Source organism: Vombatus ursinus, unplaced genomic scaffold (genome assembly GCF_900497805.2).
Source record: "Vombatus ursinus unplaced genomic scaffold, bare-nosed wombat genome assembly UNPS02003292.1, whole genome shotgun sequence".
Lineage (NCBI taxonomy): Eukaryota > Metazoa > Chordata > Mammalia > Diprotodontia > Vombatidae > Vombatus > Vombatus ursinus.
The window spans coordinates 5,264,080-5,290,723 of NW_020943070.1; the positions used below are offsets into that span (position 1 = coordinate 5,264,080).

The 26,644-nt window shown below is 43.3% G+C and overlaps 1 protein-coding gene across 1 annotated transcript in view; it reads left to right on the plus strand.

The window, feature by feature from the left end:
- The first annotated feature begins 7,002 nt into the window (after positions 1–7,002).
- Positions 7,003–26,644, plus strand: part of CACNG2 (calcium voltage-gated channel auxiliary subunit gamma 2) — a 153,198-nt gene continuing 133,556 nt past the window's right edge. The window contains exon 1 of the mRNA XM_027871930.1: positions 7,003–7,213. Within this exon, the coding sequence (XP_027727731.1) occupies positions 7,003–7,213 (211 nt within the window). The remainder of the gene's footprint in view (positions 7,214–26,644) is intronic.

Consider the following 26,644-nt stretch of genomic DNA (forward strand, 5'->3'; position numbering starts at 1 on the left):
AGAGAGAGAGAGAGAGAGAGAGAGAGAGGAAGAGAGAGAGAGAGAAACAGAGGGAGACAAAGAGAGAGAAAGACAGAGAGATTCCTTCATTTGGCAAGCATTCATTAAGCTCTTGCTGCATGTCAGGCACTACATTAGTCAATGAGGGAAAAGAAGAAGGTCCCTGTACTCATAGACAATCTATAAGAAGGATGAGATGCAAAAAATGATTCCAAGACACATAACATTTGATCAAGGCATTAGTGCTTTGTGAGGTCCAAGTGGAGAAGCTGTCAGTGAGGATCTTGGAAGGCTTCCTGGAAGAAGCATCATTTAAGTTGGGATTTAAAGGTGAATAAGAATTTAACATCAGAGAGAGCCATGGCCAGCCTTGGAGTCAGAAAGAGCTGAGTCCAATCCCACCTCTCCCACACACTGACTTGTGCAATCTTGGGCAAGTTACTGTCTACTAGAGACAGCTAGGCCATGTCCCCAAGTCCTCAACTTGCCAGGAAGATGAGTTTGAATCCTGCTTAAGATACTGTGTGACCCTGGACATGTCATGTAACCTTTTTTGCCCTCAGTTTCATCATCTGCAAAATAGATGATAAAAGCATCTACCTTACAAGGATGTTGTGAAGATCAAATGAAATACTATGTAAAGTGCTTTGCAAACCTTAAAAGTGCTATCCAAATGTTAGCTATTATTATCACCTCTTGGGCAACTCTCAAAAAATGTCTAAATTATGAACAATTTTCCAACATGCAAAGGTGAGTGAAAAGAGATTCCACCCAAGGAGACTCCTCACGCTTATGAAATTACACACCAGGTCCACACATGCACAAAAAAAACTTTGAACAGGCTAAGCTGGGGAGGAAGGATGTTCTAGCTGTGGGCATAGGAAAAAACATGGCAAAGATAGGGAGGTGGGAAAGTATAGTGTGTGTTTGGGGGACAGACCCTAGTTTGACTGAAGTCAAGAGTGAGTTTCAGAGAGTGGCAATTTGCTCCCAGAATGAATAGGGACCTGAATGCCAAGACCTGAGCCCCAGGTTTTGCTCAATGGGAACCAGTGAATTTGTCGAAGCCAAAGAAATCCATGACCAGAGACACGATTCCCTGACTGGGAGAGCAGCACCTGTAAGCAGAGACTTGTCCTTCCAAGGGCCTCTTTGAGAAAGTTTCTGTCTAGGCAAGCAGTTCTATGAAGCAAGACATCTTGAAATCTGCTTCCAGGTCAAACCCCACCCACCCTTTGACCTCCCCAGTTCCAGCCCCCTCTTCCCACAACCACCTCAAGCTTCTGTCATGGGGGAATCCCAGTCCTAAAGCTTGTTGAGTTTTCCCTGCTTGAAGTCCCATGTTCTCTCCCATCCTGGACTCCTTCCTGGGGGCCTTTTTGTCCTCTGACTTCTCCATCCTGCCTCACAGTAAGTTTGGAGTATGCTTAGGATTCCATGAGCAGTGGATGCTAGGACAGACTGGAAATCTCCTTGCCAACAAATGGGAATTTGGTTGGAGATAGGGTTAGCATACTAAAAACCAGAGACATCACCTTGCTGACAAAGGTCCATATAGTCAAAGCTACGGTTTTTCCAGTAGCAACATAAGGCTATGAGAGTTGGATTGTAAGGAAGGCTGAGTACTGCACAATCGATGCTTTCAAATTGTATTACTGGAGAAGACTTTTGAGAGTTCCTTAGACAGCAAGGAGATCAAATCAGTCAATACTTAAAGAACTAAATTCAGACTATTCACTGGAAGGTCAAATGCTGAAGCTGAAGCTTAAATACTTTATCCACATAATGAGAAGATGGGACTCATTGGAAAAGACCCTGGTGTTGGGAAAGATTGAAGGCAAAAGAAAAAGGGGACATCAGAGGATGAGATGAGAAGATAGTGTCATGGAAGCAATGAACACGAGCTTGGACAGACTTGGGGAAATAGCAGAGGACAGAAGGGCCTGGTATGCCATGGTCCATGGGGTCACAAAGAGTCAGACACAACCCAACGACAACAACAGCAATGGTTAGGTCAGAGCACTTGCCATCCTCCTCTAGCCATATTGGGGCTGGGGGTCAGGGGAGGGTCTGGAAGGACTGGTGAGAACTTCTGCTTCTCATAGCATCTCCAGAGGCTCCCATTCAGCATCTCTGCCTACCTCTACCCTTTCCTCTGGGTCCTAGAATCCTGGAACCATAGAAGCTGGAAGAGACCTTAACCCCATAAAGTCTGAGAGCTAGAAGGAACCTTCGACTCACTGAACTTTATGGCTAGTAAAGGACCATGGAGAACATCCCATTTAAGGGAACTAAGTCCCAAGGAGAGAATCATAGAATCATAAATGCCACACCAGAAGTTGGCCTCAAGGTGAACTTGTCCAAACTCCTCATTTTACAGATGAGGAAACAGACCCAGAAATGTGACATAACTTCCCCCAAGGTCACACACTACTAGGGAGTAGCAGAAGCCAGATTTGAGCCCAGGTCTTTTGACTCCAAATGGATTGCTCTTTGCACTGACCAGATTACACACATTAGTGAATGAGTCAGAACTCAAGTCCTAGACCTCAGAACTTGTGCCTTCTCTAGTTCTCCAGCAACATGTGGTGGGTTACCTGTCCTATAATCTGCATTTTGAGTTTGTCATCCTGGCCCTTGTCTGACTAAAAGGCCATGGGCCTAAATAAGGCAAAGTCATCACATTCATAACACTAATCATAATAATATCTGCTGCCAAAACTTTAGGATCTGCAAAGATCACTCACCTTGAAAATGCTTTACAGAGTATTAGCTCTGTACAGATGAGGAGACTGTATAGAAGTATAGATGAGGAGACTGAGGCTCAGAAAGGTGACCAGACCCAAAGTCACACAGCTTGTGAAGGGGGCCTAGGTACAAGGATCATAGATTCAGACCACACAGAGAGTTCATCTGGTCCAACTGCCTCATGTTGCAACTAAGGAAACTGAGGCCCAGAGAAAAGTAACTTGGTCAAGATCACACAGATATTAAGCTAGGATTAGAACCTCTCAGTACAAATCTGAGGTTCTCTCTGTCCACTGTAGCGCCCTTTCTTCTGGCTCTGTGTCCAGTGGTCAATCCCTCTAGCCCAAGGGCCATAACAATGGATTCCCCTGCCCATGACCATACCCAGGACCTTTTTTCCTTGTCTTCAGTAATATTCTACTCAAAGAGATTGGCACACCACAATAAGGTAGAAAGAGTTTTATATTGAGTATCAGAGGACCTGGATTTGAATCCCTGGACCACTGTTTGCTACCCATGTATCTGTGTGTGACACCTTCATTCTGAGAATCAGTTTCCTCATATGCAAAATAAGAGGATTGAACCAGGAGAGCTAAAATTCCTTCCAGCCTTAAATCTATACTTCTGTGACCCACCTGCTCCTTTTCTGCTCAGTGGTTAGGGGTGAGAAAGATAACTGTTTGAAGCCTAGCTACTCTGTTGTGTAAGGATGATCTTGCTTTGAAGATTGCAGGACCTTCTTTGGGACAGAAATCTCTCCTCCAAACACAGCAGGCTAGGTCAACTAGGATTCCCTCCTAGGGAAAAAAACATTAGTCTGCTGAAGATTCCCTTTTATCTGAAGATGCTCAGTACTGTGAGAGACCCCTTGGTCTTAGCAGACAGAAACTAGGCCTTCCAGTCCCCCTGATGCCAGTAAGTAACTGGACTAACTCTTCAAACCTGTTTTCTCCTCCATGCAATGAAAACCATAAGGTTCTAGGCCTAGAGTTAGAAGGAACCTCAGAGCTAACTAGTTCAGTGCCTTCATTTTACAGACGAGATGACTGAGGCCCAGAAAAGCTAAGTGATTTGACCAAGGTTATAGAGGTAATAAGTATAATAATCCTTGCACTCTCAGGATTGTGGTGAGGAAAACACTATTATACCCAGAGTGCTATATACACTTCATCTGTTCTCACTATTACTTAGAGAAAGATGCTGAAGTCTAGAACTTTAAAGACCATAAATCTAGAGCTGGAAAGAACCCCATAGGTCATCTAATCCAACCTCCTCCCTCCCTTCCACCCCCATTATCTCTGATTTATTACATAAGGAAACTGTGGCCTATGGAAGGAAGAAGATTTACCCAAGGTCATGCAACCAATAAGTCTCAGACCCAGGATTTGAACCCAAGTCCTCTGACTATATATCCAGGACTCTTTACAACAGTATATTTGAAGAAGCTGTATTTGGGAACCTCTGAAGAGGACTGAGGAAGTCTACTTCTGATTCTATTGGTTTTGAGCTTCAGAGAAAGGGGAAACAAGTGTGACTGAGAATGTATCAGGCAGAGGGAAGAAACAGGTAGTCAGTTAAGAAGGAGCTACGGCAGCAGTTTAAACTCCATGCAAAACCATCCAAGAGCCTTTGCAGATTAACACAAAACTGGACTGGGGACAGGCGAGGTCTCATAGGAAAAGAATATTATGCCACATGAAATCTCTTTCTAATTCACTCCTTTATAAACTCTGATGTTCATCAGACCTCAGAGAGATTGCCTTGTACACGTGACCTCAAGAGACAGCAAAGGTGTGGGGGGGAAGTGAGGAGGAGGAAATGAGAGAAGCAAAAGTAGAAAGATAAGAGTTATGAAATTGCAATTGTCTTAAACCCTCCAGCTGTTTTAGTACATTCACATCCCTCTCTAGCCAAAACAAAACAACCACAACAGTGACCCTTCTGCTTATTTGTCCTCTTAGCTGTGGAACTGATCAAAGAAATATTAATTGAGCAGCAGCAGGAATTAAATGTGCTCCTCTCTCTCTCTCTCTCTCTCTCTCTCTCTCTCTCTCTCTCTCTCTCTCTCTCTCTCTCTCTCTCTCTCTCCTCTGTTCCTCCTCCCTCCCCTGGGGTTACATTAATGAAAAGTTGCACATAGAAGAAGGACAGAGGACTTTTGTAATTAGCCCAGCCTAATGATCCTGCTGAGGAGAGAAAGTGCTGTGACATGCCTGGGGGTTTGGACTGTAAAGATTTTTCTCTACTCTTGAATCTGGATTATGAATGACATGGGAAACTTAGAATACTCTTAATGACTGTGGAGTCAGATTCCCAATCAGCTTCCTACAAGCATATTTATGCTTAAAATAAAAATACATTTTCTTTTAAAGAGCCGTTCTCCCCCAACCCTCTTCATGAATAATCTTTCCAAAATGTCTGCTTGTGGGAACAAAATTTGGGGTTTCACAGAAAGCTACAAAGACAGACACACAGCCAGAGATGAGCACACCATGGCCAGAAAAAAAAAAAGACAAAGAAATGAGAGAGGAGCAAGGGGGGATATAAATTGAAAAAAAAAAATTTAAATGCTGATGTGGAAATATTCATTCTGTTTAAATCAAGTTTGTAATTACCCGTCCACATTATGTTTTCATCTCCTATTGGGCAAAGGAGCAACTAATTGAAGTTTGTTTGGGTTTTTTTTTCTTGTTTTGTTTTGTTTTGTTTTTTAATGCCTTTCTGAGTCTGATGTGAGGGTAGTATCTAGAGCTCAGGGCACGTATGGCTGGAATAAGAAGGAGGCTGGGCTGAAGAAAGACTGGGATGGGGGAGGGGGATAGAGAAATAGAGTGTGTGTGTGTGAGAGAGAGAGAGAGAGAGAGAGAGAGAGAGAGAGAGAGAGAGAGAGAGAGAGAGAGAGAGAGCCATCTCTAGCTACGCCTTCCGCTAAGCCTCTGGAGCCTAAGGGCGCAATCATTCCAGGATTTGGAAAGGGGGTAAAAGCTGAAAAGGATAAGAAGGAAGGCTTAATCGCCCTCTACCCCTCCCTTCCTCCTCCTTGGAACAGAGGAGGGTTACTATCGTACTGGAGATACTGGAGGGAAAGGATCTAGGCAGGAAAGCTCTTGTTCCCCCCCCCTCCCGTCCCCCCTCCCCCTCCCCACCCCCCCTAGCCCGGTTTCCCAGCAGCATCCCGGGCAAGAGGCAAAGGAGCTGTTCTCCAGCACCGCGGAGTAATCGGCGCAGGGGAGCTGTCCAGTTCAGCACCATGTTAATGCAGTAGGTGGGAAAGCCACGAAGAAGGGGAGTCAGAGCCAGAGTAGGGGGGTGGGGAGGGGAGCCCACAAAAAGAAAAAAAAGCCGGGTGGCAAATCCTGCAGCGGCGAGACAGTCGTCCCCTTATTTCCAGGAGCTTCGTGGATCTGGGGAGGGAAATCCGTCTCGATTCTCCAGAAGACCCCCCTTTTCCCTCCCCTTACTTGAAACAAGATTTACCGACTGCTACAAAGAAAAATCGCTCTCAGGGCTGCTCCCGCTGCCGCGGCTGCTACTGCTTCCGTCCGCTGCCGCTGCCGCCGCCGCCGCCGCCGTCCGCTACCGCCACCGCCGCCGCCGCTGCTGCCCGGGGGACAGCCATGGAAGGCAAGAGCTCCGCACCTGTTCAGCTGAAATCAAGGGCTTACCGTATACTAGGCTGTCTGGTTTGAGAAAGCGAGAGCCAAGCGACCCCAAGAAAGATAACTGGATTTTCATGGCGCAGGCTGCAGAGCTTAGCACGAAGACGGAAGGTTGCATCCCAGCTCTAACCATCTCTAACTGTCTAGGTCCTGGTCATGAGAGATTGTGTTAAGGATGAACCTGTGGAAGCCATCTCCAAATTAGCTATCACATATGGAAACTGGAGACCAGAATTTTAGGAAAAGGGATTAAGGCATCTCCTTTTGGGGGGGTGGGGGGTGTCTTTTTTATTTTTCCTTTTCTTTCTTTTTTTCTTTTTCTTTTCTTTTTCTTTTTGATACTGCAACTGGAACAGTCTCTGATCTCAAAAGGCAAGCCTCTCCTCCCGTGTGGTCTTTATAATTTACAGTTTTCCCTTGGGCTTTCTTACCTCCCTTTTTTATATTCTATATAATATATACACACACGTACCCATTATATTCTTAGTGGAGTTATTATTCTTTGATTTGATACACACACTCTCTCACACACACACTCTCTCTCTCACTCCCAAGAATCCGAAGTCAGTTTGGGGTATTTATATAATGAAGAATTATGGGGCTGTTTGACAGAGGTGTTCAGATGCTTTTAACCACCGTTGGTGCTTTCGCTGCCTTCAGCCTGATGACCATAGCTGTGGGAACCGACTACTGGCTGTACTCCAGAGGGGTTTGCAAGACTAAAAGTGTCAGTGAGAATGAAACCAGCAAAAAGAACGAAGAAGTCATGACCCATTCTGGATTATGGAGAACCTGCTGCCTGGAAGGTATTTGAATCCGGATCTCCTCCCACCCTCCTCCTTCCCACCCTTCACCCCACCCCCGTTTTCTTCTCTCTCTCTCATTCCCACCCCTCCCTACCCTCCTCCAGATAAATCCCTGCACATTCCACCATTTTCTTACTTCATTCCTTCCGCCTGCCTTGGATCAAGGTTGGTTGGGTTAGTTAGAAGGAAAGCGCTCAGAGAAAGCCATGCTCTACTCTCTTTCCTCCTCTCACTCCCTCCCCCCACCCCAATCTCCTCATTGGAATAATCTATGTATAGTGAAAACAACAAGAGAGCCGCTAAAAAAGCGTCTGGGTGAGCCGCCGCTCTGGGTTCTGGGTTGTCACTGCCTGGGCAAGGAAGAAAAGGAAAAATCCCCTTGGTTTTAAGCTGCCTATAACATAAAAACAATTCCTTCTCTCCTAGCTGGTCATGTTTTCATGAAAAAAGGTCCAAAAGGACTCTGCCTCCCCTTTCTTTACCTCTGTCATCTCCTCTCCCTCCCCCCCCATAAAATAATAAAGTCCCAAGCACGTCTTCACCTGCAAACCTTCCCTCTTCCTTCCATCATTCTGTGGTTTCTAAGAAGCCTTGTTCGGCAGACCCTCAAGATTCCCCTCATCTCATACGGAGTTCAAGAAAATTTCGTAATGTCTGTGAACGGGCCCGATTGTTGGAGGTGGCTGAGTGTGTGTGTGTGTGTGTGTGTGTGTGTGTGTGTGTGCGCGTGTGGCCGCGCTAACGCTGACAAAAACCTAAAAATAAATAAGTCTCTCGCAGAAAATAAGGCCAAGTTCTGTTGAGCAGTAATTCACCTCCGGCTCGGTTCGAGGGAGCGGAATTCACTTCCACTGAGATTGACATGTCTGATAGTTAGAAACAAGGCGAGATTCAGCATTGCAGCCACATCCTGAAATCAGACATTGTGGAAGGGGGCGGGGGCAAAGGGAGGTGGGGGGAGGTGAAGAACCGGGGGCGGGAGTGTCAGCAGTTTGCCTTTCAATGTGTTATTTTGTAGTGCCATTGGAGTGCATGTGTGTGTGTGTGTGTGTGTGTGTGTGTGTGTGTGTGTGTGTGTTGTGGAGTGGGGTGGTCTGTGGTCATAAGGATTGAAAGTACAGGACGCAGATGCAAGCCTGTGCACTGGGAACAGGCACACAGTTATACACGGAAAACATTCCTGCGGGTCATACAATCTGCACTGAGAAATAAACTGGGGGGTTGAGCATTTGTGTGTGTGTGTGTGTGTGTGTGTGTAAGCTATGTGTCCAGAGAGATCCACACCTCTGTATGTGTGTTCAAAGACCTAAGCACCGTTTTGCTGATCTGAGGACTGGATGGAGGGGAGAAGAGAGAGAGGGGGGCTGCTTTGAAAAGTGTTGAGTGGTCACTGCTGCAGAATAGCTTTTCTCAAATCAGCCCTTGGCTGGTGATGCGGGTATCAGAGAGGCAGCGGGGGTGGGGGTGCGGGGTCTGCAAGCAGGCTATGGGTGTAAAAGAAGAGTGAAGTGGGAGGATAAAGGCCGCTCCAGTCCTAGCGTCTCGGCAAAACTGCTCTTTGGAATTGCTCTTGTCCGGGAAGCCGCGCGAATCCAGCCCCCTTCCCTGTGCCCCTCCCCCTCCCCCACCCCTTCCCCCTTCTTGGTGCAAACGGTTGAGTGATGGCTGAACATGTTTTGAATAGCTAAGTGACTTCATTGAGCGATGGTCTGTTTGACGCATACTGCATTCGGTGCCCTTTCTCAATCCCAGCCGCTGCCTGTTACCGTTTTCTGCAGCGGAGTTCTCTCCTGCATACTATATGCCAGCCCCAAGCCAGAAAATCAATATCAGGAAATTAATCGGGGAGCTTTGAAAGCCGCATGCACACACCCCCCTGGGGAGGGGGGAGGGGGGGGAGAAGAGCTTTTCATGCAGCTAGTCATTAACAGTGGCCAGACTTCTCCTTAATTAAGCATGGATGGTACCCTTAGCCACCAAAAGAGAAGGTTAGCAGAAGGAATTAGGGTCTCTTTAGAGAAAGTAGCATATTTGTAGTTTGCTTGCCTTGGATTGAAGTTAGATGGTCGGAGACAGGTAGGATAGGTTGGGAAAACAGAAATTGCATAGTCTGAGGGGGGAGAGATACTCTGAAATGAGTCTGTCTGCACAAATGGATGTTACTCTAAGGATTCCAATTGCCAAGGCTAAGGACTGCATCTTTAAAGCATTTTATAGTTCCCTAAAGGCCCAGGGACCTGGGGGCAACTTAGGTTTATTATTTGTGCATTAAAAAGAGAAAAAGATATTTTAATTAAAAATCGGCTTTTCCTGTCGCCCCCATCCCAAAATGTATTGGCTTGAACTCTCTCCCAAGTCATCCACACTCCCTCTGAATCATCCGCAAAGAGGTTCTGACTTGCAACACTGCAAAAGGGGCGTGAGATGCAGACAGAAGCAGTGGGCTTGGCCCCTGCAAGACCCCCCTCTTCCTAGCACTGGGGGGGGGGGGCTCAAGCACCACTGCCTTAGGGAAGCTGTGCTCCACCTTGCATCCAGTCACAGTCTCTTGGAGCAGCCATCATCCTCATCCCACTTGTGGCCAAATGCAGAGGCAGTAAGGGTGGGGTGCACAAGGCCAGGGACATGCTGGTAATTGCCCAGGCCTCTGATCGAACAGCGCTTCCCAGGGTGGTAGGCCACACTCTGAACACTGGAGAGGTGGCTGAGGAACAAGAAGGTGGTACTGGAACCGAGGAACTAGCTTGATCACAGAGATTGGAGTGACGGTGAATATGACATTTTTCTTAGTTGGTTAGGAGGTTGTTTATTTTGGACTATTTTAAACAGAGCCATTCTTTGACAAGATCAGAGTTTCTCCCTTCCCAGGACTGAACATTCCTGCACCAAATTGTACATCCAAAAAATCTCTTGTTTTCTCCCCCCACCCAAGGAATTATGAATATATTTCAAAATCCTCACCGAGTTCACAAAAGGCTCTAAGAGACAATCAACTTTATGCTATTTCTAATGTCTTCCACTCTTTGGATTTCAGTCGAGCTAGTGGCTTCCAGAGATTTTCTTCTTCCCTTTCTGATGCAGAGGCTCAGGAGAAGTTCCTTGTCTCAGTTACTACCTCTGAAATTTATGGGTCTGCTGAAGAATTGCAAGGGACATAGCCACCTGTTCAGGTGTTCTATAGATGGGAAGCAATACATATAGGGAGCCAAGGATTTCAGATTTTAACACAAAGAGGGACCGTCATAGACAGCTGAAAGTTCAGTTGGAGTCTCCTTTGGGTCCCAGAGTCAATGCGTGTGTGTGTGTGTGTGTGTGTGTGTGTGTGTGTGTGTGCGCGCTGCATTACATGAGTCTAATTTCAGGAAGAGGATGAGTTGGGTCAGGAATATGGGCCAGAAGTGGCATAAATGCATCAGATGAGAAGGCTCTTGAACTTTTCAGGAAAGCCTTGTGAGGGGGCTTTAGGATGAAGAGATGATCTTAGAATCCTTTCAGGGAAGAAGGCAATGAAAGGGGCAGTAGCTCTGATCTAAACCTGGTATGTCTAGGCATCAGGATGCCTTTCTCTTTCCCCTAGAGCCCCTTCTGTGCTCAGTGTAGTAACCTGGTAGATCACCTAAGAAAATGTCCTCTCCAGTGGGAAAAAGCTCTTTCTTTGTTCTTTTCTGAGCTTTCCCTTCTCATTTCATGGATTCCAGTATTCTTCCCTTACCAGTGAAGAGAAAGGGTTACTCTTCAAATGAGATTAAGTGTGACATGGAATTTTCAGTCATTTCCTTTCTGTTGCTGTCTCCCCCTGCTCTCTATATCTCTCTGTCTCTGTATTCCTCTGTCCCATCTATCTCTATCTCTCTCCATCTCTGCATCAAAAGCCCTGTCTCTGTCTCTGTTTATCTTTCTCAATTTCTCTGTCTCTCTTGGTTTCTCTGTCTCTGTCTCTCTCTGTTTGTCTCTCTCTTTCTCTTTCACAGCCTTGCTCTGGGGTGAAAGAAGGCATTTTCTCTCTATCAGTGCTGTTAAATTCCACTCTGCTGAAGATTTTGAGCATTCAATACAACAGCTGCTTCTATTTCCATGCCCCCCTCACACAGACATATACTTGTCCCTCTGTCAAAGCATCCCTGCCAAGCTTTCAAAGGCTTCGCTCCCTTTGAAGCAGAACAGGGCTATTTTCCCTGTTTTTACTGAATTTTCTTCCCTGAGTTCCTCTGGGCCCATGGTTCGCCTGCTCTGGAGACCAATGAACTCAGTTCATTCTTACTTCTGGAGGAGGAAACCATGGAGCTATTTCCATTTCAGTGAAACTGACAGCTTTTACCAACCATTTTCCCCCCTAGGTATAGATAATAACAATAATTATTATTAAGCATAGCTACTGAGATTACTCACTGGCCTTCAAAGCATATTAGGTATTTTCCACCACAATCAGAAGATAACTTAATCCTCCTTTCAGTACCTCAAACATAGTAGGGCCTCAGTAAATATTTGTTGACTGGTTGATTCAGAAGTTCAGAAAGGTAATGAGTGCTGGCTGGCCCAGGTACCATCATGATATAGAAAAATAAACAGGGCCAATGATAGATAAGGCTATAGGGGATGGCAAGATAGAAATGTCATGGTCTTAACTTGCTTTTTGCTCCCTTAAAAAATAAAAAACTGGTTAAGAAATGGCATGTCAGGTCAGCTAGGTGGAGCAGTGGATAGAGCACCAGCCCTGGATTCAGGAGGACCTGAGTTCAAATCCAGCCTCAGACACATAACATTTACCAGCTGTGTGACCCTGGACAAGTCACTTAACCCCATTACCTAGCCAAAAAAAAAAAAAAGAAATGGCATGTCAAGGTAGCAAGAGGTGATCTTAAAGTCAGAAAGGCCTGGGTTCATGTCCTTCCTCTAACACATATTAGCTGTGTAACCCTGGGCAAATCACTGTAGTACAAAGGATAGAGCAATAGGCCTGGAGTCAGGAATACCTGAGCTCCAATTCAGCCTCGAATATTCAGTGGCTGTGTGATCCTAGGCAAGTCACTTCACCATTGCTCACCTCAGTTTCCTCAGCTGTAAAATGAGGATAACAGTAGTGCCTCCCAGGGTTGTTGTGAAAATCGAGGCAATGATGTTTGTAAAGCATTTAGCATAGTACCTGGCTAAGGCACACAGTAAGTGCCTTATAAATGGTAATTATTATTGTTATTATTAGTTATTAGTTATTATTCTCAATGGCCCAGGTGACTCACTAAGACTAAAAGTTGAGTTGATCTACATTCCTGAAGGGATTTTCCACACTGAGTTTTCCCTCATATGAATAAAATCACAAGTCAAAGCCAAAAGGAAAAAAAGAGAGAAAAAAAGAAAATTTGTTACTTATGAATACATTCTTATACCATACCAAGAACAGTGTGGCATAAGGAACTAGACAGCTCAGAACTGGCTGGTGTGAAGAGATATAATCAAAGGAAAAATAGCACAGAAAAGCACCTACATACACTGCCCCTAAGAAAAAGTGACCATCTCATCTGCTTCCCTTTACAACTGGCCTGAGGAATTCCAAAGGATCTCAGTTTTCAAAAAGACAAACAATAATAATGCATGAACTCAGTATTTTCTATAATTTTTTTCTTGTTTACAAATATCTGACTCTTAGCAATCCTCAGGAAGGAAGCTTCAAATAACATGACTTCTACTTTCCAGAAGGGGAAACTGAGGCCCAGAGAAGTTTAGTAACTTGCCCAAAGTCACCCAATGAGTAATTATTGGAGCCCAGACTTAGATCCAGATCTTTTGGCTTCAAGTTCAGTTCTCTTTCTAACATACCTTGCTCTCTCCCTGAATAAAGAGTAGAAAGTTCAAGATAGAATGGCAATGTTGTGAGTAGTGAAATCTTCCTTGATATAAATCTTGAATGTGAAGTTGAAAGGAGAATGAGAAATCATTTAGTCCAATCCTCAATTTTTTAAATTTTATTTTTATTTTCAGTTCCAAATCCTATCTCTCCCTCCACCTCTCCCCCACCCATTGAGCAGGCAAGAAATATGACACCCATTATACATACGACGATATGCAAAACATGTTTCCACATTAACCATGTTCAGAAAAAAAGGCAAGAAAAATAAAGAAAAGAATGAAAATGCTTCAGTCCGCACTCTGAATCCATCAGTTCTTTATCCAGAGGTGGCTAGCATTTTATATCATGAATACTTTGGTGTCATGGTGGATCATTGCATCAATTGGCATTACTAAGTGTTGCACGGTTGGTTATCTTTACAATATTGCTATTATTGTGTACGTTATTCTCCTGGTTCTGCTCATTTCACTCTGCATCAATTCATATAAGTCTTCCCAGGTTTTTGTGGAACCATTCCCTTCACTTCTTATACATAATAGTATTGCATCACATTCATATACTATAACTTGTTCAACCATTCCCCAGTTGATGGATATCACCTCAGTTTCCAATTCTTTGCCTCCACAAAGAGAGCTGCTATAAATATTTTTGTGCATATAAGTCCTTTTCCTTTTTATGTGATCTCCTTGGGATATAGACCTAGTAGTGGCATTGCTGGGTCAAAGGATGTGCATAGTTTTATAGCGCTTTGGAGAAAGTTATACATTATTCTCTGGACTGGTTCATAGCTCCACCAACAGTTCATTAGTGTGCTTATTTTCCCACATCTCTTCCCACATTTGTCATTTTCCTTTTCTGTCATTTTAGCTAAACTGATGGCTATGATATGATGCCTCAGAGTTGGTTTAATGTGCATTTCTCTAATTATTAGCGATTTAGAGGATGTTTTCATATTACTCTTGATAGCTTTGATTTCTTCTGCCAAAAACTACCTTTTCAGATCCTTTGACCATTTATCAATTGGGGAACTCTCCTATTTTTATAAATTTCACTCAGTTCACCAAATGTTTGAAAAATTAGATATTTATCAGGGAAAATTGCTGCAAATTTTTTCCCAGTTTCCTGCTTTTCTTCTAATTTTGGCTGTATTGGTTTTGTTTGTGCAAAAAATGTCTTAATTTTATATAATCAAAATTACCTGTTTTACCTCATGTGAATCTTTCTATCTCTTGTTTAGTCATGAAGTCTTCCCCTATCCATAGATCTGATAGATAATTTCACATTTTCTGTTCGAGAAAACTGAGGCCCAGAGAATTTATGATTTGCCGAATTGTCACTTTCAGGAAGTAGCAGAACCAGAATTTGAACCCATATCCTCTCACCCCAATCTAGGATTACCCCATGGTATCCCCCAATACAACTAAAATCTAAAACTCCCATTTTTTTTTTCTTCCAACCCACCAAGAAGCTTTTTCCTAGAGCTTTTGAGTTGACCTATAGCTCATCCTTCACTCAAGTCCTAGTGGTCTCACAACCAGTCCCTTCAGATAGAGCTTACTTGGAATGATGTTGACCTGGTATATCAAAGCATGTGCTAATAGGGGTCTCTTTAATGCCTCACCACTGAGCTTTACCACAGTCTCTCTGGTCTGTAGAGCTCTGCTGCCATGGTTTGGACCCTTCTTCTCTTAAGATGGGTCACTGAACATCATTCCCAAATTATGTCATGGTCCTGAGTAAAACATCATAACAGCTGATGTCTCCAGCTGCTCCACTCCATGTTTTAGAGTCACAGGGATGTGAAAGATCATTTTATCCAATCCTGAATTGATAATTTATGAAAACAGGGGCAGACACACCTAGTTCTTTGGATACTTTCCAGGAAAGACCATGACTGGAAGTGGGAAATGGGGGAGGAGGATTACATTTTAACACAGAAGGTATGGGACCAAAAAATTCGGAAATAAGTGGCCAAAGAGGTGCAGAGGCAGATGGCATGTGAACAGGGGATGGAGTGGTGGAGGGAGGCAGGTAGCATGGGGAAGGGGATGGAGAGGGGAAAGAGGCAGAACTATGGATTATAGTTGGGAGCACTAGGCAGCATGAGCCTGATGGAGACAGAAGAGGCCTAGGGAGGCAGAGGGTCAGGAGTTTGAGGTTTCAATTCTATAGGGTTTGGGGGGAACAGACTGACTCTTATCTGTGCCACCTTGGGGTTAGTTCATTAATATATCCAAATCATCTCAACCTTATTGGTAAAACTTTTAGAGCATTAGCACCTTTTTGATGTTCTGCTATGGAGGTATTTAATTTGTCTGGGATTTACATATCATAGGACCAAAAGGTCCTTACAGCAGTGCCTAGGTGGCTTCTCCTGATTCAGCACATATTACCTGGATGTGAATTTCAGTTAATACATGATACAATTTGTAAATGATGCTCCTCTGATCTTTGAGATGGTTTGTACATGACTTCCAGGGTCCCCTTTGCAATCTAATTTCCTGCTATTACCCCTTTATACTGACCACTTAAAAACTTACATACTTTATATAATTTTATATATTTATAAACTTACTATACTGATTAGAAGGGGGAGAGGGTCAAGTGGATTATAACAAGATACATTTTTAGCACAATCCCTGAATTTGACACAAGCCCAGAGAGGAGAAGAAATTTCTTCAAAGTCACACAGTTTGTAAATGGCACAGCTGAGATATGGATCTAAATCCTTTGACCCCAGATTCAATGCCTGCCCCCAAACACCTTGCCACAATGCAGTCACACTTCTTCCAGGACCCTAGTATGTTCCCTGTCAGTGGTAGAACTAAAGTCCCTCTAGCTGGGCTTGTCCTCACTGTTCTTAACAATGAACTTCAAACCTGACCTGTAACTGTCATCCTTTCTAGTTCTGATCCATTACATGGAAAACTTTGTCAATCTGAGATAACGCCACAAAAATCAGCCTGGGTCTGTCCCGGGCACTTATGGCTCATAGATTCAGAGCTAGATGGGAACTTAGAGATCACTCGATTCCCTGAAATTTCTTTGCATTCATTTTGTATGTATCTCGTATGACACAAGAAGCAGTATGCCACAGTGGATAGAAGGTAGGAAGACATGGGTTCATAGTCCTGCCTCTGACACGTGACCCTGAGGAGTAAATTCCTTAACCTCTCAGTGCTTGACAATTCTAAAATATTAAGGAACTGAGAAGATGTCAGCCTGCTTTGGTATACGGAGTTTTTTTCATTGAAAGCTCCCTATACCAATAAAATCACATTTCTGGTCCCTATTTCTATATTTTATATACTTATCTCACCCAATAGAATGTAAGCCCCTTGACAGCAAGGATTATTTCTTTTTGTCTATCTGTCCCCAGTGCCCAGCACTGTACCTGGTACATAGAAAATGTTTAATACGTGTTTTTGATTGATGGAATTTTCTTCAAATGCCATCTCTTACAGGAAGTCTATCCTAATCAGTTGCTAGAGCCTTTCCCCCCACAAATTACTTTGTATGTACTTTGTATTCACTTACTTGTGAAGAGTCCCTTCCTGCCCCCCAAGAATGGAAGCTCTTTGAGGGCAGGCATTGTTTCATATTCATGTTTTTGTATGCCCAGTACCTAGTCCAGAATTTTGTGGTTGTTCATTTGTTTCAGTCATGTCCAACTCTTCGTGACCCCATTTTGGGGTTTTCTTGGCAAAGATACTGGAGTGGTTTGGCATTTTCTTCTCCAGTTCATTCTTACAGATGAGGAACTGAGGCAAACAAGGTTAAGTGACTTGCCCAGAGTCACACAGCTAGTAAGTGAACTCATGAAGATAAGTCTTCTTGATTCCAAGCCCAGTGCACCACCTAAGTTGCTCCTGGCCCATAGATGTGCTCAAGAGATGCTTGTTGATTGAGAGAGCATTGGAGAGTAGAAAGAGCAAGGTTGGTCTTGGAGTCAAAAGATTCAAGTCCTTTTTTACTGTGTGACCTTGGGGAGGTCACTTGAGCTCTTGAGCCCTCAATTCTCTCAGTAAAATGGAAATGTAAGCATTGCCTTCATAGGTGACAAAAATGGAAGTGGTTGCCTACACCATGAGCCAGAAGGCACTAGAAACTTGGCACGTGTCAAGCTAGAACAAGGACTAGACCTCTAATTTCATTCTAATAGGGAATTTCCAGACGAGGAAACTTTCTACCAAGTCAAGGCTGCACCTTCTCGGCAACTGAGAGTCTTAAAAAGTTTCCCTGGTACACTGATAGGTTCAGCCAACGTGTATTTGATATGGGAACTCAGGTCCGCGTGGTTCTGAGGCCACCTTCCCACCAAGCTGCCTCCCAATTGGTATTAAAGCACTTGCTCCTTTTTCTAAAGTCTATCTGGTGTCTCTGCTCCAACCCAGATTCTGAGCCCTACTCACAGGGCACTGAATATCCCAAGGGCTACTTCCCTCTGATTGGTGTTTTCCCCTTCTCTTTCCAACACTGGACGTGCTAGGGTGCAGACCCTCTCTAACCCTTTAACCCTACTCACACAAAGAACTCACTCAGTTCCCCCCTCATTCCACCACAAAATATCATTGGGTCTGCCTGGAAATCCTCCTAAGTTCAAAAAGCACTTGATCAGGGGGTCAGGAAATCAAAGATCTGGTCCCACCTAGCTGTGTGACCTTGATTAAATTACTCTCCCTCTCTGAGCCTGAGTTTCTCAGGCATAAAATGATAGGATTGGATTAGATTAATTCCAGTGTCTTGTGTAGAGTCAAAAGAATAAGATCAGGGTGGGAGGGGCATGTGGAAGAGTGGAGTGAGTGGTGGGTTTGGAGTCATACCATCCCAGTTGAAGCCCAGAATGCCCTTTTGAGGCTGGGCAAGTCATATAACTTTTTTTTTGGCGAGGCAATCAAGGTTAAATGATTTGCCCAGGGTGACACAGTTAGTGAGTATCATGTATCTGAGGCCTGATTTGAACAAGTCATACAACTTTTATGGATAATTCCTTTATAAAATGAGACATTAGATGATCTTTACAGTCTCCTGCTATAAATTCATCATCTTATGGTTTGGAGCCTATCTATACTATTTAGTTATTGACAGGCAGCATGGAATAATGGGCAAGAGGATAGCTTTGGAGTCAGGAAGGCCTCGGTGTGAAGCCTGTCTCTAGCTGTGTGACCCTGAGCCAATGACTTGACCATTCTGAGCCTCAGTTGCTTTCATCTGCAAAATAGGCATAATAAAGTTTGTAATACCTACCTCACATGAATTCAAATGAAAAAATGTTTGTGAAGTGCTTCGTAAACTTTAACTTGCTACTTAAAGACTTTTAACACTGTTACTATTAATTTATGTAACTTTAGGCACATCACTTATTTCCCTGGGCCTTAGTTTCATCATCTGTTAAATGAGGGGGCTAGATTAGGTGGATTCTGAGGTCTCTTCCAGTTCTAAAATGATGATCAATTATTTTTTGACCTGGTTTTGAATCCGAGCACTGATACTTAATGACTGCGTAATCTGGCCAAACCATTTCCTCTTCCTGAGCCTCAGTTTCCTCCTCTGTAAACCGAAGGGGTTACCATTGCTAAAATCTCTGATTCTAGATACAAACCATCCAGTACTATTGCATTTTTCAAGCAGTGGATTGGGTTGAGATCAGCAAAATGATTTCCCTTGTGCCACAAGACAGCTTTCAGTTTGTGACTTTAGAGAATTTGACACTAAATTAGACAAAAGAAGCAAGTGTGGTGAAAACATCATTTTTTTTTACTTTCTAATAAAATAACAAAGACAATGTGAGGAAGAGGGAGGAGCTTACATTGTGATATGTTAGGGAATGAAAGGACTGAGAGAAAAATTCAGCCTCCAGCTGAATATTCCATAGGCACAGTCTAAACCAAAGATGATAGAGAAGGTGCATAGAATAAGGACGAATGCTCTCTGACAAAGCTCTGCAAATTCCTCTAAATAGATACTGTGTCTGTCATCTTTGTCTCCATTTGCTGTAGTCTAATTGCAGAAATGTTCATGGGTAGTTTGTTGGTTTTAATTGGAAGGAAGGAAAGAAAGAAGGATAGGGGAGGGAAGGGAGGGGAGGGAAAGAAGGAAGAAGGGAGAAAGGAGTCAACAGAGGAAGAAGAGGAAGAAGGAAAGGAGGGAATGAAGAAATGAAAGAGAGAGGGAGGGAAAGAGAGAAGCTTGGAGAAAAGAGAAGGAAGGAGAGAAGAAAAGGGAGAATGAGAAAGAGGGAAGATGACAGGGAGAGAAATAGAAAGAAAAGTAGGGGAAAAGATGGAGGAAGAGAAATAAAGTTGAGAACATAAAAGGAAAGGTCAAAAGAGAAGAAGGGAAGAAAGGCAGATAAAAGAGAACAGGAGTGGGACAAGAGAGGTAAAAAAGAAAAGATGATGAAAGGGAAGTGAAGGAGGGAGACAGCAATGGAGAGAAGCAGAGGAAAAGAGAGAAGAAGGGAGAGAAGAAGGGAAAGGGGTAGAAAATAAGGAAAGGGAAGGGAAAATATGTCTAGAGTTGATGTAAAGAAGGAGAAAGTCCGGAGTTGGGTTCAAGTTCTGGCATTATCACCTAGTTACTAGTCAGATGTGTATGATGATGAATAAGTCACTTCCCATTTCTAAGGCTTCAGTTTCCCCACCTGGGAAGTGGGGGCATTGGACTAGATGGTCTTTAAAATATCTTTCTTCTCTCATATTCCATGTGCTAATCTCCCCCAACTTCGACAGTCTATATCCTAATGTCCCTCCCTTCCCTAACATTCTCTCTTCTAGGGTCTCTCCCAGCTTGGACTTTCTACTCTTCTATGAATAATCAGTCATCAGAGGTCCCTAATTTTTTTTTAACTTTCTTTTTTATTTTATTAATACATCACTCTCATACCCCTTCCATTGAACAAACAAATTTTTTTTTAAAAATAAATAAAGCCCTCAATACATACATGTATAGTTCAGCGAAACAAATTCCCAAATTAACCGTATCTGAAAAAGTATGCTTCTTTCTTCATTTAAGGTTCATCAGCTCTCTGGCAGGAGATGAGTAGCATGTTTCATCTCCATTCTTTTGGACTTATGGTTTATCATTGTGTTCATTGGAGTTCTAAAGTTTTTTTAAGTTGTTTTTCTCTATAATGTTAATGTATAGATTGCTTTCCTCATTCTGCTCGCTTCACTTTTCATCACTTTATCAAGGTTTTCCCAGTTTCCTCTGAAATGATCTATTTCACATGGCACAATAATATTCCATTATGTTAATGTACCACGATTTGTTCAGCCACTCAATAAGAATAATAATTCATAGAATGCTTTAAGATTTGCAAAGCACTTAAATATTAGCTCATTTGAGCCTCAAAAAAAAAACCTCTTATCAGCAGGTGTTATTCTTATCCCCTACTTACATATAAGGAAACTGAGGCAGACAGAGGTTAAGTGACTTGCCAAGGATCACACAGTTAGTATCTGAGGCAGGATTTGAATTCAGATCTTCCTAACTCCAAGTCTACTCTTCTACCTAGTTTCCAATATTTAACCACCGTAAAAAGAGCTACTATAAATATATTTGTATATATGAGTGTTTTTCCTCTCTCTTTGATTTCTTGGGGAGTATAGAAAGGCTCCTGTCTTCCTTAGCCCACCAAGCCCTCCTCCATACTGGCCTACATATTCATCCCCCTGTTAGTCTGAGTAGCAGGGTTCCTGTTCCTCATATGCTATACTGGTTCTGACTTCCCAGTTCCACAAGCTGATAAGAAAAAACAAACCATAGTATACATTGTTGTGTTAACACAACATACATTGTTGTGTTAACACAATATACATGTTGTATGAGTGTTATTGAACCCCCTTTAATGCATTCTTTCATTTGATCTGATACTAGAAGGAGGGAGAAGGGGGACCTAAGTAGCTCAGAATGGGATTCAGGAGGAAAGCCACTCCCATCACCACCTCAAGGCCATTAAAAAGATTTGGTCCAGGCACAATAATCCTACCTTCCTGGCTGCTCCCACTCCTTAATCCCTAACCCCTTGTGAAACAACAAAGCTACTTAACTTGCTGAAGAATTTATCAGGGCCTCATTAACTTTCTCATCTGGCATCTTGAGACATAAAGACATGGGTGTATCATTCAATACATGGGACACTTAATACATGTATGTATGTGCACATGTGTGTGTATATGTGTGTGCATTTTTTTCAGTCCATAATACCCATTAGGGCCAGACATAACCTTGAGGTTTTGCTGACAAATAGGAGCTAGAATAAACAGATCTTAAAGGCTGTTAGCTAGTGACTAATGACCAGAGAAAGAACAGATTGTGGGTTTAATAATGGAGTCAAAGGGGAAGCCTCCTTTCTCTTTGGGGCAGAAAAGGCATGATTTTTTTCCATGCATGAAGAGAAAGGAAGGAGATTTTTATATGCAAGGGCTGCTTGTGCATAGGACCACCACCTACTGGGCATTGGGAGAGCCAAGACAGCTGTCCGGTCCTGAGTGACTTGGGAAGGTAGTGGGTTCTAGTCCAATGATGGAGGTTTCCAATTGAAGGATAGGGAACCACTAATTAGGGATTCTATGTGGGGGCAGAACAGGGAGAGGTGTACATGTAAGGATTACACTAGATGCCTCCTGAGCTTCCCCTTAGAAATCCTCTTCTTCTATCCTCACCTTTTCTAGCCAGGGATTGGTGGTTCAGATCTCAAGCAAGGTGCACCCCCCCACTTCCATAAGGCAATCAATTAGCAGCCAATTACAAAGCTCCTACTATGTACCAAATATTGTGCTAAGCACTGATGATAGAAAGACCAAAAAAATACCCTTCAAGGAACTTACAGTCTATTGGTTGAGGATAGGGACAGGGAACAGAAAACATGTGCACAAGATTCGTTCATTTATTTAGCCAGACATTAAATGCCTGTGATATGCCAGGTGACATGAAGACAAAAAAATGAAATACTTCTGCTCTCAAGGGCAGAGTTGGTCCTGAGATTTCATTGATCTAGAGCATTCTAAGGTGAGGAAACTCCCCCTGCCAATGCAGGTCAGCACCTTCTCTAAACTCATATTCTTAGAAGGTGCTTGGAGATTAAATTACTTGTCCAGAGTCACATAGCCAGTGGGAATCAGAGGCAAGATTTTACTCAGGTCTTCTTAGCTTCTTAGCTTCGAGGCCCCCCTCTCCATTCCCTACATCGTACTGCATCCTTTTCTCAAGAAATTTTAGTTAGGGGGCAGCTAGGTAGCACAGTGAATAGAGCACCAGCCCTGGAGTCAGGAGGACCTGAGTTCAAATCTGGTCTCAGACACTTGATATTTACTAGCTGTGTGACCCTGGGCAAGTCACTTAACCCCAAAAAGGGGGGAAAAAAGAAATTTAAGTTACACTAGGTGACATGTGACTGTGGAGCAGAGTGAGAAGGGCACTAGACCAAGAAGCCTAGGTCTGCCCCAGACTAGCTGGGAGCAAATCTCTTGGCACTGAGTCTCAGTTTCCTTGCTGATAAAACAGGGAGGTTGGATTGGATGGCCTGTAGGACATAGTTCAGCGCCATCATTTTATAATGGATGGGGAAGTATTAAGGTCCCAGATACTGGGAGATCCCAAGTGGAGGCTAGGTAGCCACTTTGTCAGGGATGCTGGAGAGGGGTTTAATACCAGGCTGGGGGGGGGGGGGGGTGAAAGGAGAGATGTGGGCTAGAGAAATTCTCAAGTCCCTTCTACCTTGGAAATACCATAATGCCCATCAGGTCTCCACACATACTGCTCAGCCCAACAACTAAGGCGAATGGTGGGGCTGCTTCCTCCCACAGTGACACCCTGTCAGGCTACTTGTTCTCATCTTCTGATTCCCATTCCCCCTTTTGACCCTAACCCTAATGGCCCTTTTAACTTGATTCCACCTAGATGGTGACAGAGACAGAATAAGCATGAGGTACAGCTGATTTACATTCCCTTGGGGGTGTTTCTAATGTGTCATAGAACAACAGAACTGCAAGGATGAGCCTTAGGGCTCATCTTAAGGTTTCTAGGTGTCAGAGGAGATATAGTACCTGCCTTTGGTCACTTACTAGCTATGTGACTTGGGGAAATTACTTAACCTCTCTGGGATTCCATTTTCTCATCTGTAAAATGAAGGAATAATGATAATAATAATAATAATAAATCACTAGTTTTTATATATAGTTTTAATGTTTTCATAGTGCTTTATGTTATTTCATTTGACCCGCACAGATGGGGAAACTGAGGCTAAGAGAAGTTAAATGACTTACCCAAAGTCCCTTAGGCACTAAGTGGCAGATCTTAAAGGACTTTAGATGAAAGATGCCTCAGAAGTTATCTGTATCAATCCCTTCCCATTTTACAGAGGAGGAAACTGAGTCCGATGAAAGTTAATCGAGTAGCTCAATGTTATACAGGTAGTAAACATCAAAGGTGAGATTTGAACCCAGTGCTCTAACTCCAGTGTCCTTTCTCCAGGGGTAGACTGTCTCATTGTCTGGTCGAATACATTGTAATTTATAGTAAAGGTGTTTTTAAAGCCACTCATCTAGGGAGTTCTAGCCCAACTCTACCGCTGTGTAATCTGAGGCAAGCCCTTTAACCCCCCCGGTCTCAGTTTCCTTCTCTGTAAAATTAGAGTGTTGGACTAGATGTTTTGGGGGTCCCTTCAAGTCCTACACCTGTGATTTTATGAGCCTATAATCCTAGTTTTTTCAAATCACTCCCCAGGCCCTGGCTTTGAAGAGTAATTCCAATGATAGTCAAGGCCACACACACACACACACACACACACACACACACTGTAGCTGCTTGGGACGTAGACTCATCCACATTCCCATTGCTATGACCTTCACATACTTATGCATGATTCCAATCTCCTTCCATTCCCTCCCTGGAAGAAACCCCTTCATACCTCAGTTTCTATGCCTGTTATCATTCGGCCTAGATGGACAGATTTAGTAACTCTATCTCTTCATCAGAGGCTCACAAGATCCTAGATATAAAGTGCAAGGGACCTCAGAGATCATTAAATCCAACCTTGTCATTTTACAGAGAAGGAAACTGAGGCCCAGGGAGGTCAAGTGATTGCCCACAAGTAGAGACTGGCAGCATCCGATTTAGACATGGGTCCTTTGACTCTTAATCTATTGCTCTTTTCATTGTACCATGCCCCACTCTTCATAAAAAAAAAAAAGGAAAGCCTCTATTGACGCTCCATTCACTAGTTTCTGAACTCCTTCGACCTTGTTTGCAGCCTGTCAGCCACTAACCCGAGTGCCAAGAATTATGCCCAGAACCCCAGGTGCACTGGCTGAGACCTCATTGTGGGGGGAATTATCTCCTCCCTTAGCCACGATGCGGTTTCTCTTTACAGGCTGGCTAAATAACCATTGCCCCTTTTTCCTGTGTACAGCCGCACCACGCGCCAAGTACCTTTGTTCTCCTTCTCATATATCTCCAGATTGGGATGTCTTCCCTCCAGAGCTATAACAAGCCTGGGGTGAATAGGACTTTGCCCCAGGATGCTCACATGATGTATATTGGGGGAGGTAGGAGTGCTTTGCTGCTGTGCTTTCTCCTCACAGCAACCCAAGTCCCTATATCTCACCTTCCAGTCCTCAGGAGGGGTGGGTACAAGCTCCACTCCAAGTTTTCTACTACTTCTTAACTACATGTTTCATTTACTAGCTCAATGCTCGGTACATAGTCAATTCATCAACAAGCATTTATTAATCACCCACTAGGTGCCAGGCACTAAAGATCCAAAAACAAAAATGAAGTAGTCTCTGCTCTAAAGTAGCTTCAATCTATCAGCTTGATAGATGAAATCAATCCAAGGTAATTGAGGAGTGAGGAGGGAGAGGGCTTAGGGGCTTTGGGGATTGGGGAAGTCTCCTTGTAGAAGGTAAGACTTACGCTGAGCCTTCAGGGAAATTGGGGGTTCTAAGCGAGGATCAAGGGTGTGCTGGAGGGCTGGTTGTTAAATTTTCATTGTGAGAATTTACACCTTGGAAATCAGCAAACACTACAAATCAGGGCTTGATTTATGTTTTTGTTGATTTCTGGACTTAAAGTGATGTTAATAATGCATGTAAAACTTACAGGTGTCTTGAATTTGGAGAGAGTCTGCCGTTAACAATGACCAGCACAACCCTGGGAGGCAGGAGGGCAGTTAGATGCTTTTTGAATTGAATTGAAGTGAATTTCCCTCGAAAGTTCAAGGCTTCCTCTCTGAACATTCAAAGTAGAAGTGTATAAGAGATACAAGAGTGTGAAAACAGGCACTCTCTGACTCTTGCTTCCATAGTGCTCGTATTCTCAGAGCTACTAGTCAGTAACAAAACCACTGGGGGAGAAGGGTTGGGTTCTAGTCCAAGCTCTACCAATGATAACATATCCTTAAACAAGCCAGATAATCTCCATGAGCCTCATGTGAAACTTTAAAAAACAAAATCTTTATACATGAATAAGAAACTAAGGGAAACATTTCTAGTAGGGGAGAAGGTTGATAATTAAATATTTGGGAAAAAGTAATTATTAGTTATTTGAAAAAAAATAAAGTGAAAAGAAGCCCTTGTAGGTAAAATTCTAATTTTAGTTCTAAGCAAACTTTTACTTACTTGCTGTGTGACCTTGAGGAAGTCCTTTCCTTCCCTAGGTCTCAGTTTCCTCCTCTGTAAAATGAAGGGGGTTGGACTAGAGAGCCTGTTCGGCCTCTTCCACTTCTAGAATCTTTGTACTTTCATTACTCCCAAATCTATAAATATTTTTCTTTGAGAAGTCCCTGGAGTGACCTCATAAGAGCCAAGCTGGAGGCAATGAGTGTTTGTACTCACGGAGAAGATGCGGAATAGCCTCCGAGTTTTGGGTGGTGTGGGTGGAGTCAACTGATTTCAACCACAGTTCTGTCTCCAGCATGGACTGTGTGCCCTTGGGCAAGTCACTTTCCTGCTCTCAAACTCTGTTTTTTCTCGTGTAAAAAGGAAGGAGTTGGATTCGTGGTCTCTAGGATTTCTTCCAGCTCTAAATCCTAGAGAGTTTAAAACCACAACCTACAAGTTCTGCCAAATATAAAGTAAATAAAGTAAATATAAAGTAAATAAAGTAAATAAAAACCATCAATGTTTGTGTGCAATACCTCATCTGAGGGAATACTATAGGTAACTCCATTTCACAAATGAGTAAACTGAGAGAGCTTCAGATAAAGCTTCCTACATAAGGCCTTTCCTGATCCCACCGATTATAGATGCCTTATCCCCAAATTACCATGTACATATTCTGTATTTGTCAGAGGCAAGTTGACCTCACAGCTTCCTGACTACCTAGAGGTAGTCTACTTTAGACTTCCTAGAGGCCAGGTCTCTCCACTGAGTCACATTGGTGTGTGACCATGGGCAAGTCATTTTAGCTCTCTGACTCTAAATGACAGAAAAAATATCAAAATGAGATTGGTAGAGAAAATGTCTCATCCAGAGCTCCTTATACTGATAAAATAATCTGTACAGTGGACAGACAAACTGACTGACTGAGATAGACACGTAGATAGATAGATAGATAGATAGATAGATAGATAGATAGATAGATAG